General features: G+C 38.5%; 1 protein-coding gene across 6 annotated transcripts in view; it reads right to left on the reverse strand.

The window, feature by feature from the left end:
• The window catches only part of RAPGEF2 (Rap guanine nucleotide exchange factor 2), a 192404-nt gene that overhangs the window by 121380 nt on the left and 54220 nt on the right, over positions 1-16804 (reverse strand). For all 6 annotated transcript variants that reach the window (XM_054823761.1, XM_054823758.1, XM_054823760.1 and 3 more), the window contains exons 2-3: positions 9892-9962; positions 6193-6249 (exon numbers count right to left, since the gene is read on the reverse strand). In XM_054823761.1, coding sequence (XP_054679736.1) covers positions 6193-6249; positions 9892-9962 — 128 coding nt within the window. The remainder of the gene's footprint in view (positions 1-6192; positions 6250-9891; positions 9963-16804) is intronic.

Genomic DNA, 16804 nt, shown 5'->3' on the forward strand with positions numbered 1-16804 from the left:
CCTTTCTAATATTTCTGCAAAATCAAAGCTTTTATTCTCAAAATTACAACAAAAACATGATAGATTTTAGTGAAACATTTACAGTAAAGGTATAAATTAAAATCCTCTCCAAAAAAACCCTTACTTTAGTCTTCATTCAAAGAAGCGTCAAAATCAGGTCAAACAATAACACAGAAATTCGGAACTGGCTATGCAAAGCCAACAGCCTAACATTGATCACTGACACTATTAAGAAGCCTTGATTCAGTGTCTGCTTATACAGAGCCGACTGCCAAGTCCTTGAATGTATTTGTTTTAGTGATACACATTGCCTAAGAAATTCCCTACAGAAAATGTATCCACAACACAACAGATGAATTCAAGTTCCTGATTTACTGCAGTGCAGAACTGGCAGCATCCCAACGCTACTTTGGCAACTGCCCGACTATCAGAAGGTGCAATACACCTTCAGGAATATTTTAAGGAGGAAAAAAAAAAAGGGAAAAAAAAAAAAAGGAAAAAAAAAAAAGAGACCAGCCCTGCTGCAGCAGTTCTTTGCATTATTAATATACTGCTGCATGACTTCTACAGAAACCTAGAAGGAATATATATTGCCTGCAGAGGTCTACCTGCAAATTCAGGCACTGACCCAGAGAGATGCTTCAAACAGACATATTCTGAGACTACTGTGTATTCAGAGCATTTTAAATAATTTTCTAAGTGTCTCATATCTATAAGACCAAGGAAGAAATCTTTTATAGGGGCTCTCTGAAGTAAAGAGCATTCAGTAAACAAAGACAGTAAATGCAGAAATGTGTCCCAAGCCTCCACAAACAGGTGCATCCTGTCCAAAAACCAGTAATTCTAGTTAAAAGTAAAGTATTAAAGAATACAAGAGAATAATTTTACTGATAATTCAGAACATCACTAGTGGAAACATCAGCTTGATCCTCATACACACCTCTACTAATTCCTTTCTGTAGTCTTTTAGGTTTTAAGCGTTATAGATAAGACGAGGTTGGATGGGGCTTTGGGCAACCTGGTCTAGTGGAGGGTGTCCCTGCCCATGGCAGGGGGGTTGGAACTAGATGATCTGTAAGGTCCCTTCCAACCCAAACCATTCTGTGATTCTATGATAAGATATAAACATATACAGCCATAGATCACATATATTTATACAGAATAACTTGGTTTTATGATACCACCACCATAAAACTTCTTGAATGCATACAGAACATAAAAGCACTCCTTTATAACACAAATGTATGCATCAGAAGACAAATTTCAGTGAGGTGGTCTCAGCAGAGCTGTTCTGTTTTAAAATCACGCACCAACAGCTAAAGAAGCTTTTAGCTCATTTTTGTCACACTTCATTGCACAATTAAGTCAGAGTATGCAGAAATGTATGGGAACTTTGGCATCACTTTTTGTTCTTTTGTATGCACTGCTTCTATCCTCCTGAGGGTCCTCAGGGCAACGCGCTACTGTGAAAGAACCATGAATTCGCTAAACGTCACTCTTATTGTAGGACTTAAAGTTTGACTGCTAGATTCCCACTCTTAAAGACTACTCTTAGATCTACTTCTCACCTGTCCTTGCATGGAACTACTGTACATTAATTACATAGACCTACAGTTGCAAATAAAACTACACCTTAGCTGGTAGCTAAGACGCACTTTACAGCTACATCCAAAATCCCTGCTTGACTTTTTGTGTCATACACGATACCTGGACAGATGACAACACATCTCCTCCTTGGGAAGAGCATCCTCCTGAGGAAGCTCGGCAAGTTGCCTGCCAGTCGCTGCCCCAAGTCCACGTCCCCAGTACCTTCAGGCGATCCTCTAAGACAACCGGTCCCAAAGCTATGCAAAGCCAATGCCCTCCAACATTTTTCAAACATTCAGCTCCACCTCATGAAAGACACTAACATTTTCATCTGATAAAACCGTAAGTATCTGAGTAGCAACCAAAGACTCGTTCTCCTTTATTTCCTCTCCAGATTTTATCTGTTTCAGGCTTTGACGGCTGGGCCAAACCAGCTGTGGAGAAGGCCCCATGGCTAGCCCAAAACAAATGGGTTCGGGTCTTGTGATTTGCCATGAAGATGTAAGTCAGAAAACCTGACTAAGACTGGATGGTGATATTACAGCTACTGGACCTGAGAATTTAGTTCTAAATGTGGAAATATCCAAAAAGACTAGTTGAAATTACGTATCTTCATCTTTCTTACAGCCACTTCTCACATCCCCTTTTCTCTTCTCTCCCCACCCCCCATAAGCACTACAGTGTTAACAGAAGTGGATGTTTTTCATCCCAGATTGTATGACAAATGGGAACTGTGGAAAAAAGCAAGACAAAACGTAATTGTACAAATATGGCTATTTATTACACATCCTGCCTACCATAGTCAGTAATTTAGAAACTAAAGAGATTGATATTTCTCATTTCAGCTGTGGACATTCTCAATAGTAATAACTCAGTTTTACACGTAACATTTTTTTCTCTCCAATCTCCAGTTTATATGTAAGCCTTCTACTTTTTTTTTCCCCCCACAATACAGTCTTCTGAAAACACTGAATGTCACTAAAGCACAGAAGGCTTCACAACTGAATGACATAAAAGCACACAAACATGCTGACATTAGATAAGAGCTTTTTCCGACCAGAGACATTAACACTAAAATTCAGGTCAAGATGTCCAAGAGTCAACTACTCTTCTTTAAACATTTTTTTTTCTAAGAATCAACACAATAAAAACCAGTAGCATACTACTGAAGTGCTACAGACTGAGAAATTTATTACTGATAAGAGCTTAAATTCAAAATATATGTCTTGCAATCTTCTCAATAGGGACATGTGGGAGGTAGAAGCATATATTCCATCAGGCTTTTGTTGGAAGGTTCTCTAAAAAACTAAAACACACTTTACAGTAACCTGGGTTGGGGTTTTCTTTGTATTTTTAAAAAATTTTATAAGCAGCAGCTAAGTTAGCGCCAGGTTCAATTGCTCAGAAACTAAAGGGAATGTGATCACAAAAACATGTTGTGCTACAGCACAGCGATTAAGAGGCACGTGAGGTTTTATTATCGAATTACTTTGGACAGCAGGTCATCAAAACTTAGAATATTTTCTGCCAATCCAATATCCTTAGAGAGGAAAATAAGGGAAGTTTAAAGACACACAAGACTTCCTTACAGAAAGAGTAAGCCAAACACCACTGATGCATGCAGACAGAAATATCAAACAGCATGGCTGAAAACCACATACAGCCCCTGTATGACTAATGAGAGGGAAAAAAAGAAAGAAAAAAAAAAAGAGGTGCTGCTTTTATTAGAGACATACTCACTTGCTTATATGCAAAACATTTATTGCCAAAGATTTCTCTCTGCCATCACAGCAAACATTTAGATTTTGATCTGAAAAATTCTGTTCAACTGTCAAGATGTATACACACCCTCTACAAATCTGCTAAAACTTTAGTTTCCAAAGAAAATGCTAATTAGAAACTTACCGATGGAAACATCACGAATGACTATTACACAGATATAAAAACTATTTTATCCTTTGATCTACTGATAACATATATATCAAGTGACCAAAATAAATATTTTTTTAAATGGGATCTTTAAGTAGATTTGAATAAAGGTAGAAGGTAAAAAAAAAAAAAATCAGGTATGTGTGTCAGGTAAATCTCAATTCCAAAATTTTGCCTTGCAGGTTTTAAGTCCTTTTGTCATTAACTTCCCATCAAATGAAAGTAGTATGATGACTGGCAAATGAAGAACAACTCGACCTGAACTGCCACTTTTAATAACCCAGTTTCCATTCAAACAGTGAGATGGCCGTAGGGTTTGAGAATTTGTCACTACCATGTACACCCGCTGATAGTAAAGTAAATGCAGATGAGATGAGCCAGTTTTAAACAACGTGCTCCATTTTATCCCTTTAGTCATAAAAAAGTCTAGAGAGATACTATGAAAATTAACAACTTTTTTAAAAAATGAAGGATAATAAAATTACCATGTTTGTACTGAATGCAGTTAATTATTTTCAGCATTGCATACATGCAATAGAAATTTATCTTTTTATAAATGCAGCTGACAATGCAGATATGAACAAAATTTTCACAATGAAAAAGTTTTAATCAAATAAACAGAGCAACTGTATTAGTTTTCATGTTAGCATTTAGGGATAAAGATTTAGCTTATCCGCACTGAGACATTGAGTTGTGCCTCAGGGAGGTCACACACACAGGTCAATTAACAGCTCCAACAGTTGCAGCTATTTTAATAGATTTTTCTAATGAACACAGAAGATTAGCACCCAATTTCAGATTTCAATGCAAGTCATACCATTGCTGGGGGAAAAAAAAAAAAGAAAACGAGAAAAAAGAAAACGAGAAAAAAGAAAAAAAAAGAGTTGTCAGAGTTCAAATATAATGCTTTTTTAAAAAAACCTTAACCTTCATGACCAAAATAAGAGCTTCAAGTGATAGATTCTGGCATGTTCAATAAAAAGTGACCAGGTTGTATACTCCAAGCTCATTTCCTATGGCTCATAACTGAGTGGATTGATTCTAACTTGGCTACCACTTTGCTTATCTCCTGTAGTACTACAAGAATTTCTCCAAACGCGTACATTGTAAAATTAGAATTGTTTTTAAGAAGAATACATCTTCAATACATATGCTGAATTTGTGAAACAAAAAAAGGATTCCTTCAAGTTCACGATCCTTAAAATAGAAAACTGAAATTTGCCTACAGGTTCCATGGGATTTTCTTAGCAAGTAGATCTCAAATTGTTCATTAAAATAAAATGTAGAGCTACTACTCAGAGTAACAGAACATATATTTCTGGCTTCAAAATATTGAATTTTTTAAATTTTTTTTTAATAAAAAATATTCAGTGGTAACTTTAAGGTTTAGCCCATTTAACATTAAATCAGAGATGTGAAATGCTAGAGCAAGCACATTTTGCATTAGCATCTATATCCAGAATTTGCCAAACTGTCCATTAAATCTACTGAATAAATCATGGAGAAAAAAAATGTCAAGAAGCAAGTAAATAGAAATGACAGGCAAACAACCAAAGTGAAGATGAAGTCACCTGAAAGGAGTGACAAAGGAGATCAGTGCAAAAGAATTGCAAAAAGCTCTTCAAGTTAACCCAGATTTCACAATTTTCTGTTTGTGCATTGTATTTTCTCAGACACATATTCCCTTGTAACTTTTGCCTACCTTGAGTATATGCGTAACTAGCAGCCTTGATTCATTCAGCATATAAGTAAAATTTAAACCAAGAGTTAGAATGAGCCAAGATATTGAGTCTAAACAAAAGCTCTAGTACACATGGACGGACACAAACCAACTGCCTAGAAAAGGAAAAATCACCAGCACAGTGGTCACTAGCAAATAAGTCTGTAACATGAATAAAGATTACATTGGTCTACTTAAAATTATCTATCCCCCTATAGATTTTGACCTTGTGCGTCTCCCATACATAACTGATTACTGGGTTTCATTAGACGTTAATTTAACTTTGCTGTACGGTCAAAGCTTAGCATTAAAGTTTGTTCAATCACATCTTCCTCCTGATAGTCAATATAGGAAAAATTTCACATGTATAAAAGGAGGCACACATGTACATTCTTTGTATGCTTAAATGTTCAAATAATACCAGACAACCCAGAAAAATCTGCATTTAGAGTCTGGTTTAGGGGCAGTAAGTGAAAATTTGATAAGCCTTTTGTTTCAGTGAGTTGCTTGCATAAACAAAGCAATTGCAACCCTCAGATCTCTACTGTAAATCTGAGCTGACATTAGATCACATCCCTGCTAATTATGAGCCGTGTTAGATATGTCGATTTGGCACCTCTGGCACGACAAGCTGGTCACTACTACTGTCACCAAATTGAAGTGAGACTAAATGACAAGTTATTCTAATGAGAAGACATCCCACATCCCCTAATTCTATATAATCTCACACTGGTTACCAAAATTAATACAACACACATCACCAAGCAAGAGTCACTGTTAGCTCCCTCCCTGGCACCAGCAAATTTCTCCACTGTCTGACGATGAAAACAAAGTGGCTCATTTATGTTCACAGACTGTGTGCTGGGCGAGGGAGTTGGCGTTAAACACTGTCCTTAACACACTTGAAAAGGAATTAATTCCTTGAACATCATACGAAAGGAAGCAGAAATACTTACTAGTACAGAACTTCATTTGCTTCGTGCCTTTCGTATCTAACCGTCTCACACATCAGTCTGAAAGAGAAGGAAAGAAGTCATTTTTAATTGTGATTCCTATCAGTGTCACAAAGACTGCACTTTCTAAAGTTAGTCAGCATTTCCACGTTTGCCTCCAGCACTTGCAGAAACTAACCATCAATTTGAAGATAAGCTGATTTTTAATTTAAGAGAACAAATTGTTAAATCTAAGCATTAAAGTTATTAGTTCATCCAAGATCAGATTTGATTTAGGACACTAGATGTAATTGCTCCCATAAAAAAAAGTTTCTGTAAAACGGGTAAAATGATACTGATCTCATTTTATAAAGTTATCTGATAAAAGTAAGTTGCTTTATAAGGAAACAACTCAGAATTTTAGAAATGGATGGAAATTTATGATAGGTAACACTGATCAAAGATACCACAATATAAAAACTGCTCCCTTTTTCAAGTCAAGCCCAATAGATAAAACAAGAAATTACATTGCATGGCAAATCGATGCTTCTTATTTTGCTAAAATTCAGCAACTTAAAAATTACCATGAGATGTTAATGCTGAAATCCTAAAGGGCTCACAGTGGAAAGAACTTCCTGCAGGAAAATCCTCTGTCTAGAAGGGAGGATTAAAACACTTTCACATTCACTGTCAGCCTACCAAACGTAGCATAATAGAGAGCAACTAGAATAGAACTTACCACATATTAAGAAATGCAATGTTAATTTGGAATAAAAATATCAACACATCATTTCTGTCTATTTTCTTAAGGAAATGGACCCTGTAAATTACTGGGAGGGGTGGGAAGGACACAAACCCCACCACCTCCCTTGGACTTTCTACGGCTCTGAAGCAGACTGCAAACACCAAGGCTATTAGGCAAATCTCTGTCTGACTGTCAAGGAGACTCATGTGAACATTCGAATGAGGAACTATATTTAAATTTGGGAAGAAAATTCTCATTCCTCACAGGATCAATCATCAGAACCTCAGTGTACCAATGACCAGCTGCCCACAATAATATCTTAAGTGGACAAAAGCACTCAAGAGTTCCTGCTTAGGCAAAAAGTCTCAAAAAAGTTGATCTGAGGCCTGGAAGAATTGGGTGGGTTTGATGTGACATTTAAAAGGCTTCTTATTGCCATTTCCCATCATTTCCTAGATCATTCATTATAATGATATAGCCAAGAGGCTGCTACAAAAGTTAACTTAGCACTCATCTCTTTCAGTAATTTACTTATTCATTCAGCCCACTAAAAAAATCATGCTTTTTCTGTCCAGAAGTGGCAGGCTTATAGTGGTATCATGATTATTCAGAAACTGTTAATGGAAAATTGAGATCTTAATTCTGTGTGCTAAAAAAAACCCCCACACCACTCCACACAAACAAACAACAACCAAACCAACCAAACAAAAACCCACAAAAAACCCACTACCCTCAAATTTTACTACCACAGCCTTTCCCCCGCACCAGTATTTCAGATCTATTCTGTGGACTATCTTTGAAAACTTTTCTTACAGGCAATGTTGGTATTGCATATAATTAAGTATTATGTAATGCATATCAATTTCAGCTAATGAAAATTCTTCTTGTTTCCTGGCACAGCAAAATACTTTTTGAACCACAGAACCTTTTCTTTCTCAGACACTGCTCTCCCACCGTAAAATCGGGTCTTGCCAAAATCCTTTACAGACTCCAGAAAGCTACTGTCTGCTTCTACCTCCTGTGTCCTCACCTCCTCTCTCTGATCCTCTGTTTTGAGAGGGAAGGGGAGAGCAGAAGATACGAGGTTACCGGTGAGAAGACACCAGAAAGAAAGTCATTGCTAGCAGTCAGATTTAAAAATTAAAGTACTGCTCAAGGATAGCCTGTGCCCTACTGGGTTGAAACGATACCGGGCAACGGGCCATCTAAGAGCAGGAGTTATAGGAAACAGAATCATTTTAACAAGCCAAGTTTTGTTCCCCTCTGAATTGGGAGCAAAGGAAGTACATTCTTGATTAAGTCGCGCAAGTTCACCACTGGCACTGAGTTTTACAGCGTTTTGGTCCCGTTACTAGGACAGTAATAGGGGAGAAAAATGCCTCTTGCAGAAAGTAGCCAAGTGTTTCAATTGTTGTGTTAAACTGGAAAAATTATAAATTACAGTGACCAAGTAGTACAAACTAGATCACTTCCTCAAATATTTGAAAAATTGAATTACTTCTGGTCAATACTGATGTCTCAAACGTGATCTTTGTCTGCTTCCCAAACAAATGAAACAAATTCAAGATGAGATCATCAGCATGCCATAAGGTAAGCTATTCACTACTAGAGGCTATATTTAATACACGAGTTTCTAACGCATCTCAGAGGTTTTTGTGGCATCCCACTGCCACAAGAAATCTTGTATCCTAAAGGATACCATAAAAGCTTTCTGTCCCACATCTGCCCGGCCTTTTCCATGTATGGTACTGTAAACAGAAGCTCTCTTCTAGGAATTCACTGCGCTGGGAGAGCGAGTTCCACACATTCCTCAGCAAGAACCTCATTCTGCACAGGAAGCCAAGAAGCACACATCAACATACCACGCAACCATATGTGCACACTTTGATCTTGTAAACAAGTTAACATCAGCTCAACTCCAGCTATGCAAAACTTGATGTGTTAAAAGTCTTGCATATAATAGCATAACACAAAATACTTTAACTGAATGTGATCGTGGCCTCCTTCCAAAGCCGAAGTAATTACAGGGACTCCTTTGAAGTCAATGTTCACATTGCAAAATGTGTCTTGAGCAGTTTGGGAGAAAGAAAACCCCGCCTTTTATTTTCTCCAAATTACAGAATACTGGCTTGGGAATGTAGACTCTGACAGAATGACGAAGCAAGAGGCCAGAAATTAGAACCTAAACCAGTATTAATCAAGTCAAAGTTGCTTCAGCATCTTCAGATGTGGCAAATGTTGGCAAACGCCAGGATGCAAAATAACAGTAATTCACCCTCTCTCCCCGTAGATCATACAGAAGTTGTGCTGGCCTCCTCCTGTATCTGCCAGCCTCACACCGATGTCCAAAAACCCTTAGAAACCTCTGCTCTAAGATGTTTATGTGAGGACAACTGAAACAATTACTTTAAAAAAATCAAACACAACTCTTTACAAAAAAAATAGAAGTTCATTTGGAAGTCTTTACTTGAATTTATTTGCTTCGTGAAGCATTTCAATAAAAATATGTGGATGACATTTTTTAGTAATTTTTTATTAAGCATTAGTTGCACGTGTAGCATTTGCATAATTTGTCTAATGCTTCCACACAAAAGCAAGCACAAAGTGAAACAGAAGCTGAATAGCAGACTCAGCTCTCATGATTATTATGTTATATAAATGATTTGGACTATACATGGACTTTCATTCAGGACTGGAACTTGTACTCTGTATATTAAGCATTTACTTCTAGTCTGAAAATTTGAAAAGAAAAACAACACATCTGTAACAGAAATCAGAAGGAACAAGTAGGGATACGCACATGCACATACAGAAGGCGAAAGTGTTAGGACAACAAAGGGAAGAAATGGATGCAGTGATAGCCAGCTTTTCAGTTTGAGGTAGGGTACACAAGACTAGTGTATAGTTACCAAACCAACTGTTCCATTGCTTTGTTAGTGCATTAACATACATGTGTTTTTAATGATAAAGTGTCATACCTTAGCTGATGCTCTCTCAGATTAGACAAGGCTTCCATTCCATGTAAATAGGAATACACAATCTCCAAATCCTACAAACATAAGGAAAGCATTATTAGAATTCTCAGTTTGGTACAAGCTGTTAAAATACTGTTTTTGCAAAGCATCCAGCACTATCCTAATAGGGCAGCAGGAATATTTGAAGTAACACGTTTCCAAGAGGTTAAAGGCAAGTTGCAGGAATACCTCTGACTCTACACTGGAACCTGACATGGGTAAGAATGATGATATGTCCACATAGGAAAACACAAACACAGAAACCTTTCTGCTTTTGCTGTTGTTACTCATGTCCAGGAAACAAGTCAGGTCCAGAATTCCACTGAGCTACTTTGCAACTAGCACTGTCCTGCTTCCCAATGGCAACGCACCCAAAAACCTTCGTTTATTTTCATAAAGTAAGCTCACGGAAATTGGTATTTTCATGTTCAGGGGAAAGAAAAAGAAAAATACAAACCAGTCTAACAAAATACTCCATTGTACATAAATATTTATAAAGTTGTATCCTCTTCAAATGGAAGGTAAGCCACAAGCTTAAACGAGGAAAAAAATTGGCATGAACAGAAAATTATTGGCACAAGATAATAAAAAAATCATCAATACAATCCTAGTTACGCGGTGAAGTGTTACATTCAACAGCTGTAGACCTCCACTATCCAGCTCACAGAATAACATTAATAAAGATATAAAAACAACATCGAAGACTAAAACTTCCTAAGAGGTAACTATGGAAACACTAATGTCAGTCTAGAAGCTTTGCTAATGTTATACTTAAAATAACTACAGCACTTAAGAGAAAACTTTAGTGTAGCCCACAACTTCTAGGGTGATTTAACTTTGGCTCATGGATTTGATGCTGTTTCATCATCCAATTTTTTAAACGTGTTAAGAGACAATGTATTATCCATAATTCATTGAAAAATCAGAGCAGTGGCTTACAACCACTAGCTGAGGCTGACAAAGTTGAGACCAAACTAACACCAATACCATTCTCATAACTTACTGTAAGATGATGTTTTCAAGTAATGGAATACATCAAAGCTATAAATTTATTAAAGATTTGGTCACTGGGAAATATTTGTGTATTTAACATTGACCACAAAGTACAGAAATACTTCAGTTTTCAGACAAAATGAAAGAATGCTAGATATGGTATTTGGGCAGAGATGTTAGGACTGAAGTCACACAGCTTAAATTCAAGTAAGAAAAATAAAAATAAAATCTAATTAAATACATTAAGTGTAGAAATGTTACTGTACTTGTTAAAACCACGGTACAGATCAGAAGAGATACCAGGAGTTACACTCAATCGTTAATCTAAAGATATCTAAATAGATGTGTCTCATTCAGTATTGAAAAGATCATCTTTTCCTCACACTGAAAAAAGCAAATATTCAGTTTGAAAAAGCGGAAGAAATGCACAAGCCAAAATGCTGTGATTTCACTTCTATTCTGGTCCTTCTGCTTCCTTGCCCTCTAGAGGCTTTGGTCCTCCTGCGAGGAGGAGAGGACACACCAAGGACAAAAGTAATTATGCATGGTTTGGGATGGAGGGACTTTACACATAGAGGGCTTTGAAGAGAAAATACAGTAGTCGCATGCTTTTTTGACACACACACACACCCTTTTTTTTTTTTTAATACTAATAAAAGCATGTGAAAGACCACGTCTGCCACAGTCAGTGACCTGCTCACTTGCCAGACAGGCTGGGGGCGAGCAGAGGCTCCCGGGAGCCCCGCGCCGGCAGCACAGTAAGACACAAGCCCGACAGTCCCCGTGGCACCGCCACCACTCGTCCGGACGCGCCGGGCTCTGGCTGCCGTGGGACACTGGGAGTGGACCGCTGGGGATCGGATGCCCACAGCAGTGGATTACACGGAAGAGAGCCTGGCCAGAAGGTGCTACTGTAATTCATTTTCAGCGAGCCTGTCTAACAACAAGCAGACACGGAACAGAAGGAGAACAACCCTCTGCCACCAGCTTGCACTGAGGTTTCTCTCGAGTGGCACAGATTTTGCGTGCAGTGAAGGACTCACAGATGAATAAAGAACCATTAAGGATGTTCCTTACAGGGATCCCCAGACCTAAAAGTGGAAGTGCATAGCAAAAGTGATCCATGGATATTTAGTTTCCAAAACTGCTGCGTGACACAAACCTAGCGATGAACTCTGTGGATGTACCAAGCAGTAAAGAACACAGGTCACATTCCTTGAGAAATGCAGCTGAAGTGAGTCAAAGCAGCTTCACAAGCAACAGACAAGATAAGTTTAGTGAATGCTTTTTAAAAAATAAATAAGCCCTCTTCAAAATATAAGCATACTTGTCAAATATTTGCAAACACAACATCCCTTAGGTTCCCACACCAGGAACTGCAGATGGTGGAGCACCTTGCCTCTCAAATCTGCACCTGGAGATCTACAAGGCAGGGGGGGGTGGGGACGGGATGACAAAGAAAATTAAAAAATAAACAGATCTTTACTTGTGCTTCCATCATGGCTGCTGGCTGCAGCAACACAGGGAAGATAAAGTTGAAGACATCTCATCAGAGAGAGACACGTTTCTGTTGATTTGTAAAAAAAGCAACAAGAAAACAGACCGGTGCTCCCGGCAGCAGTTTCCCATCAAAGCAAATAGTCATTATAACATTGCAGCTGATGTGCACTGCCATTAAATCAGACAACTGTTTCTGAGAAGTGTGCTGCAGCCCGTTCTTTAAGCTGTACCTTTCCAGAGGGTGTCTAGCAGGAAAGAGCTCCCTCTAGCACCACAAGTTTGGCATTGAAACTTAAGTAACAACCGGCATCATTGCTTTCAATTAAATTCTCCGTAATGGTGCAAGGTACAGAAAAATATAGCAGAGACAAAAGAGCCAGATACATTTTCATATATTGTCAGCAGGCACTGCACACTTCCAGTCAGTCTGCAGCATTAAAGAGTAGGAAAGCAATTAGGGAAGGAAAAAAAAAAAAAGAATAATATCGGGTTATTGTCATCAGGTCACCTCAGTTTTCCATTTATCTCAGAGAAAAACTACACTTTACTTACTTAGCAAACATACTCATTATAGAATATAAATAGCTGATCCAACTTCTTAATTAAAAGTGAATTAATGGAATGCAAGAGTCCTTTAGAAATATTTGTGCCAAGTGTTGTAAAATCCTAAACAGATTCCGAATGCTTGAAATGATGGTTTAATAAAAGCCATTTCACAAAAATAACGCACGCACATAAACTCAGGCATGTAAGCTATGTTCGTTTTTAATTTTGATATTCTAGACACTTGCCAAAAAGCTAAAATTTTACAATTTTCAGGAAAAGAACTTTGTCTTTCAAGAAGGACACAGCCTGCCTACGTGATTTATGCCACCTAGTTGAGCAAAACCATAAAGCAGCTGCTAAATTCAATCCCACTGTGACTTACACAAACATTTCTGCCAGCTCGCAGCGTCCCCAAAAGCTGCCTCTAACTAATCCACAGAATATTAAAAGCGCGCAGGTGACAGCAGCAGTCCGATGCTTTCTTGGTGGTTGTTTTTGCAACACAAATACTCAAATTACCACCAGGTGGCAGACTGAGCCATCAAAACTTCAGAGAAAGTCAGTCTTCACACAGTTTCTCTCTTTATTTTTTAAAATATAACTTTATAACAGTTTATAAAAGTCAAGAGGAGCAAAGCTAATCAATCACCGCCACAACTGGTTAAACATTCTGCTGGGGGAAGGACTATTTATACAAAAGCACCAAGGAACCACCAACTTTCTGCTTTCTAGTTTTATCTAGCCAGCAGAATTGAAAAAAAAATTAAAGATAGCAAAAGCAATGCACAGGCTCAGCTGATCTTGCTACAAGAATCAAGTTCTACACAAAGATAGTGGCAACAGCTTTAAAAAAAAACTCAATCGAAACTCCAAAACCAAAAATTAAATGCAAAGCACAAATTAGCACAGTTTTTAAAGCACGTTTTTATTTAAATGAGGGCTAAAAGACTAAAATCCAATCTACGCTTACATTTGTACCACAGCCAAAGTCGTATGCTTGGGTTGCTGTGTGTGGAGCAGCCTGAAATTTGTTTAATTCAGTGTTATTTCTTAATTTGTTTGTTTCCGCGGTGTCAGCTGGCTCAGTTTAAAGTTCTGACTACTTTGAAACACAACGGAGAGACTCAAGTTTTAACACAGCTCAGCTTCAATTACATCTGCAGAAACCCATCGGTCTGCAACCTTACCTCTGCTCTCCATTCTAATAAAAATCTGCATACGTTTATGCCCAGACATTTCTATCCATTTCATTTGTGCTTCAAACATATTTGGCAATGCCGGTTACACAAACCAGACAAACCCAAACCAGAATGTTGGCCTCAAATTCATACTAGCTTAATGAAGAAATTTTTACTTTAGTAAAGTGACAGAAATGTGAAAATTTGCTACTTTGGACTGAAAAAGTTAAACCTCTAAAAATTGCAGATGTACAGCGGTTTCAGTCCTGGTTTGCATTTAGATGTGACTAACTACACGTCCAACTCAACTATTCATGCTTGCCACAGTGAAAAAGCAAAATGCTGAGCTGAGAAATTCATTGCTCTCTTAGTGAGAAATTCACTCATTTCTGTGAAGTGGCAAACAAGTGGAAAGAAGCTTTCATCTTATAACAGTTTGGTTTACGTTAAATCAAAGGGTAAAATTAAAATACAAGCTAAATCCTTAATTCACTGTCTTGGAGGACAGAAAAAAAAAAAAAGACCTTTTCAAAGCACTTAATATTCACCTTAGGCTCAAAAAGATCTGCCTGCTGAGCATATAACAGGCTCTGAAAGGCTGATCTTTGTTAAAATAACCCATCTTCAGCTCACATTCAGCCAACCACCAGTAGCACCAGGCTCTGAGGGGATGGTGAGTGGTGGGGGGATGCACCCGCTTCCCATCCCACCTGGCAGCTCCAGACACTCCCCCCCCAATCCCAGGTTTCACCTGTGTGAAAACGGGAAGTCCCAGCCCATCCCTCCCCGGCCCCTGGATGAGCACCCGCTCGCGGGGACTGAACTTCAAGCCTCTCTGTTGGCAGCATGAGACCCACCAAGTCCAGCGTCGGGGTCACGGAGGCAACAGGTCATGCACCGGGGAGAAGGTGGGACCTCAAAGTCTTCGATGGGTTTAAGCAGACCATGAACCCGTTGGCAGGAAGAAAGGCATCTGTCGTTTCTATATGGCTGACTAAACAGTCATTTTAGCTCAAAGTGGAACCTCCCTTTTCAAGTACTTTAATGGGGGTTTTTCCCCCCAAATCGCGATATGCTAACAAGAGCAGCAATGCCAAGTTTTTCTTCCTAGTGAGCAATGAAGCCACAATCCAAACCCAGGTTACTGAAGTCCTGCCTCTCTTTCCTTGTAGCTGCAGGATCCTGGGTTTTTTTACCCTTTTCTTCACATCCAACACCTGAAATCATTTGACTCTCAGCAATTCAGGTAGCCATATCAAGCATTTATATTTTCTTTTTTTCCTCTAGCATTGATTTAGCACCTGCCCGCACAGGCTCACCGAGGCCAAAGCAGTGCCTGCATCGCCAAAAGAAACAAGACTGGTCTACAGCAACATCAATCCCATCCGGCTTTCAACAGAAAGTTCTGTGTCCACAGAAAAGATGTGTCTGCTCACATCTGGTTCACACTAACAGCAGCTCAGGAGACGACACAAGTTACTGCCTTCAGAGACAGCAGCCTCTGAAGGAAAGGCAGGGCAGACACGGTGGGGGGAAGCTACATCAGTTATCCCAGCCAAACCTATCTCCCAAGGCAAGACCTTACCCTAAGGGTGAGCTCACACCTTGCAAATATTAAGCTGCCAGCAAAACCACAAAACACGACTTACGCCGTGGCAAAAAAAAATCCAGTATTACTGATACCAAAATCCCTGCCATGCACACGTGAAGATGAAGAATTAATCTTCACCTCCAGCTTCTAAACACTCACAGTTGCTGTGCAGGAGCATGCCCAGGTATGCATGGACTAATCAGTGAGCCATACCACTACTAATTTGTTGAAGAGATTAAAATGAAGTATTTGTCATGTACTACAAATTTTTGACATTTTTTCTTACATCAGGACCTTCATTTTCAGGGGTGGGGGACCACCACATGGGAAGCCTGCCAGAATCCAAACTATTACATTACAATTTAAGATAAATTATTCTTTTTTAACTTCACTGTATGCTACCACAACATTTTTCTGCAAGCCATTCTTACTAGTGTACGGCATGCTACATAGAAATCCATGGCTTAAAAAATAACTAAAGCCAAAGTTAAAGAAAACAATTTATTGATTCAATGCTGACTTGGCAACTACACAGATATAAATTAAATATTTAAGTGAAATTACATATGTCAAGTCACCCAAACTGGTACTTCTGTGAATGAAAAAGGGGCCATATTTTAAGGATGAATATAGATTCTGTAATTTACTTTTGTAAATTTACCTGAAACAACTATTTCCTTTATATCAGTCAATTCTGAAGTACATAAAAAACTGTAAGCTATCATAGACTAATAAAAGTTCATTCCTGAACATAGAATAAAACTGCTAATTCTTAACGCATTCAGTTTCTAAGTATAGTTTAGGAAACAAAGCTTGGTCTATCAGTTTTGCATATGAAACAATTAGCATTCTCTTCGGCCAAACTTGGGTTTTTTAATACTGAAGTCTGATTTTTCAAACAGAAAGCCTACAGAATCAGGTGACGCTGCTCTCTTCAATGATCTCACAGCAGGGTTGAAGAAGTTCCTATCCCGTTCATCAACCCTGTTTAGCACAGTTTCAGATCCCATTTGCCCTCCTCTACTCCTGTGGGACTCCTGTTTTCCTGCCTAGAGCAAAACAGACCTCT

Source organism: Grus americana, chromosome 4 (assembly GCF_028858705.1).
Source record: "Grus americana isolate bGruAme1 chromosome 4, bGruAme1.mat, whole genome shotgun sequence".
In the NCBI taxonomy this organism is placed as follows: Eukaryota; Metazoa; Chordata; class Aves; order Gruiformes; family Gruidae; genus Grus; species Grus americana.